General features: G+C 41.0%; 1 protein-coding gene across 1 annotated transcript in view; it reads left to right on the forward strand.

Moving 5' to 3' along the window:
• lck (LCK proto-oncogene, Src family tyrosine kinase) overlaps positions 1-2,527 on the forward strand; it is a 17,598-nt gene extending 15,071 nt beyond the window's left edge. The window contains exons 12-13 of the mRNA XM_019878300.1: positions 1,935-2,066; positions 2,157-2,527. Of these exons, the coding sequence (XP_019733859.1) occupies positions 1,935-2,066; positions 2,157-2,353 (329 nt within the window). The 3' untranslated portion in view covers positions 2,354-2,527. The remainder of the gene's footprint in view (positions 1-1,934; positions 2,067-2,156) is intronic.

A 2,527-nucleotide genomic window follows, 5' to 3' on the forward strand; every position in this document is an offset into this window, starting at 1 on the left:
TTGAGGACTGGGTGGGGATGGTTAGTCACGCCCCTATGGTGAAGAGGCTCATTGATTTCTAAATTCCCTTTCGTTGGGTCTTGATTAGGCCTATTGTTTGGGCTAAGGCTGAATAGCTACTTTCAGTTAGCCTGATCAGCATGTCTATGTCCCTTACTGGTCAACAAGTTATTGTAAATAGGAGACAGGTTAAATCTGATACCTCCTTCACGGTTCAGAGAGGGTGAAAATTTTTTAACAAAAATGGGGGTAAAAGAAGCGATTTTTGTTAAAAAATTTTCACCCTCTCTGAACCGTGAAGGAGGTATCAGATTTAACCTGTCTCCTATTTACAATAACTTGTTGACCAGTAAGGGACATAGACATGCTGATCAGGCTAACTGAAAGTAGCTATTCAGCCTTAGCCCAAACAATAGGCCTAATCAAGACCCAATGATAGGGAGTTTAGAAACCAATGGGCCTCTTCACCATAGGGGCGTGACTAACCATCCCCACCCAGTCCTCAAACAGGCCACGCTCAGCTTTTTAGCGCAGAGCAACTTCCCGGAGTCTTCACGGAGACTTCAGGGTTGTCTACCGCTGACGAAGCTTCTGTGAGAGAAGCGAAACGTCCTTTTTTGCTTTTTTTTGTTTTTTTTTGTTTTTTACCCACAGGTACAGATGACGACTGACAGAACCCTTTCTACGATGGAACTTTCCTGTACGACTGAGAGCCTCCACAAGCATCTTGTAGATAAGTAAGCATTCTAAAAGGCCTCGTTGGGTTAACATATTTCATTATATTCACCCTCATATGCACCTTGTAACCTGATAACATGATAAGCTGTCCACTGTAGTAACCGCTGTCCCTGAAAGAGTTAATGTTGTGAAACTTGAAGAAAATTTAACATGCAATACAATTCTAGTGCATACATGTAAGGCATACCAGTAGATCTTTCATACACCGTAGATACAGTAGTCAATACATTTTGCCGGTAGCTCATTCATCATTTGCCAGTGGCCAGGCCACCCATCCGTCATCATCAGTCCGTCATTATTTAAAGCCGGACCAAGATTGTCAACATCAGTCACAAAACAGAACTTTTTTTTTATCTGCACATGTAAGTCAATTCCCCGTGGAATTATGGGAAAAATACAGAACGGAAATCATGCACTGCAGACATCTTTTAAAATAAATTAAAATTGCTAATAAACAATGTTTACTTAATTTTCCAACTTATTGGTATAATTTAAGGCTCAAGGCTAAAAACATTGCATGTTTTTTTTTTTGTTTTTTTTTTTACTTGCGCATGCGCAAGTCAGTACCCCGCAGCATTATGGGAAAACATGTTTTTAGTATTTAGCCTAGTTTTATCAATTATTTGCAACGTAAAAAAGGGGCAGGCTTAGAGAATGGGAACTAAGAATTAGCAGCCAACACAACCATAGTTCACCAAATTGACAGGCGATGTTCAAAGTTTGTTTTCTGTCGGAGGACAGGGAGCCACTCCTTTGCTCCGTTCAAAGCAATCCTGGTGTAGTAGCCCCCTGCAAACGAATACATGCAAAATGCGCGGCACGTGTTTCCGTCACTCGTCAGCGAAAAGGGAGCTCCTCAGTTAAGGTGCTGATCGGGTAGTGACGATTCCAGTGACGGACGAAAATACACTTCCATTGGCGCTTAATCCAGCAACTTTTTTGAAATTTTTGTCATTCACCAGAAAAACGTGAGTCCATCAGTCCTGATGGAATGCCACACTCTAGTATGTTATGTTATCATTCAGCGTTATAGAGATATATGTCATGGTCGATATTAATTTTCCCAACAATTGTACATACTGCAGCATAATTAGACTTTTTACTTATATTACTATTTGACTTTACACCAACATGAAGCATCACAACCTTCCTACCGTGGCAGCAGCTCAAATGGTCTTTTCCATTTGTGTTCACAGGAGCAAAGTTTCCCATCAAGTGGACTGCCCCAGAAGCTATAAACTTTGGAACATTTTCCATCAAGTCTGATGTATGGTCCTTTGGGATCCTCCTAACAGAAGTAATCACATATGGCCGCATACCATACCCCGGTAACCATTTATTTGCATTTTCTTTACAATATTTACACAAATTCCTTCACAATAACCACACGGGTAATTGACTGTTCTATCAATGTTCAGGTATGTCCAACCCTGAAGTGATCCAGAACCTGGAGCAGGGCTACAGGATGCCAAAGCCAGAAAAGTGTTCAGATGGACTTTATAATATTATGTGTCTCTGCTGGAGAGAGAACCCGGAAACTAGACCCACCTTCGAGTACCTGAGGAGTGTTTTGGAGGACTTCTTTATTGCCACAGAACGTCAGTATCAGGAGTAGCCTTAACTGCACCAAGTCACATTCCGACTGTAAAGGCCTGGTTGATGTCTGCCTGATGCAATGCTTCAGCTCTATTTTTCATCACAGTTGTCAAGGGGACATTTTACCGTTGTTGTCCTCATAAATGTGTTACTTTTATTGTCTTTATTGTATAATAAAAGAATCGTTGAATGA

The sequence above is a fragment of the Hippocampus comes genome, unplaced genomic scaffold (genome assembly GCF_001891065.2).
Source record: "Hippocampus comes isolate QL1 unplaced genomic scaffold, H_comes_QL1_v1.1 scaffold470, whole genome shotgun sequence".
Classification (NCBI taxonomy): domain Eukaryota; kingdom Metazoa; phylum Chordata; class Actinopteri; order Syngnathiformes; family Syngnathidae; genus Hippocampus; species Hippocampus comes.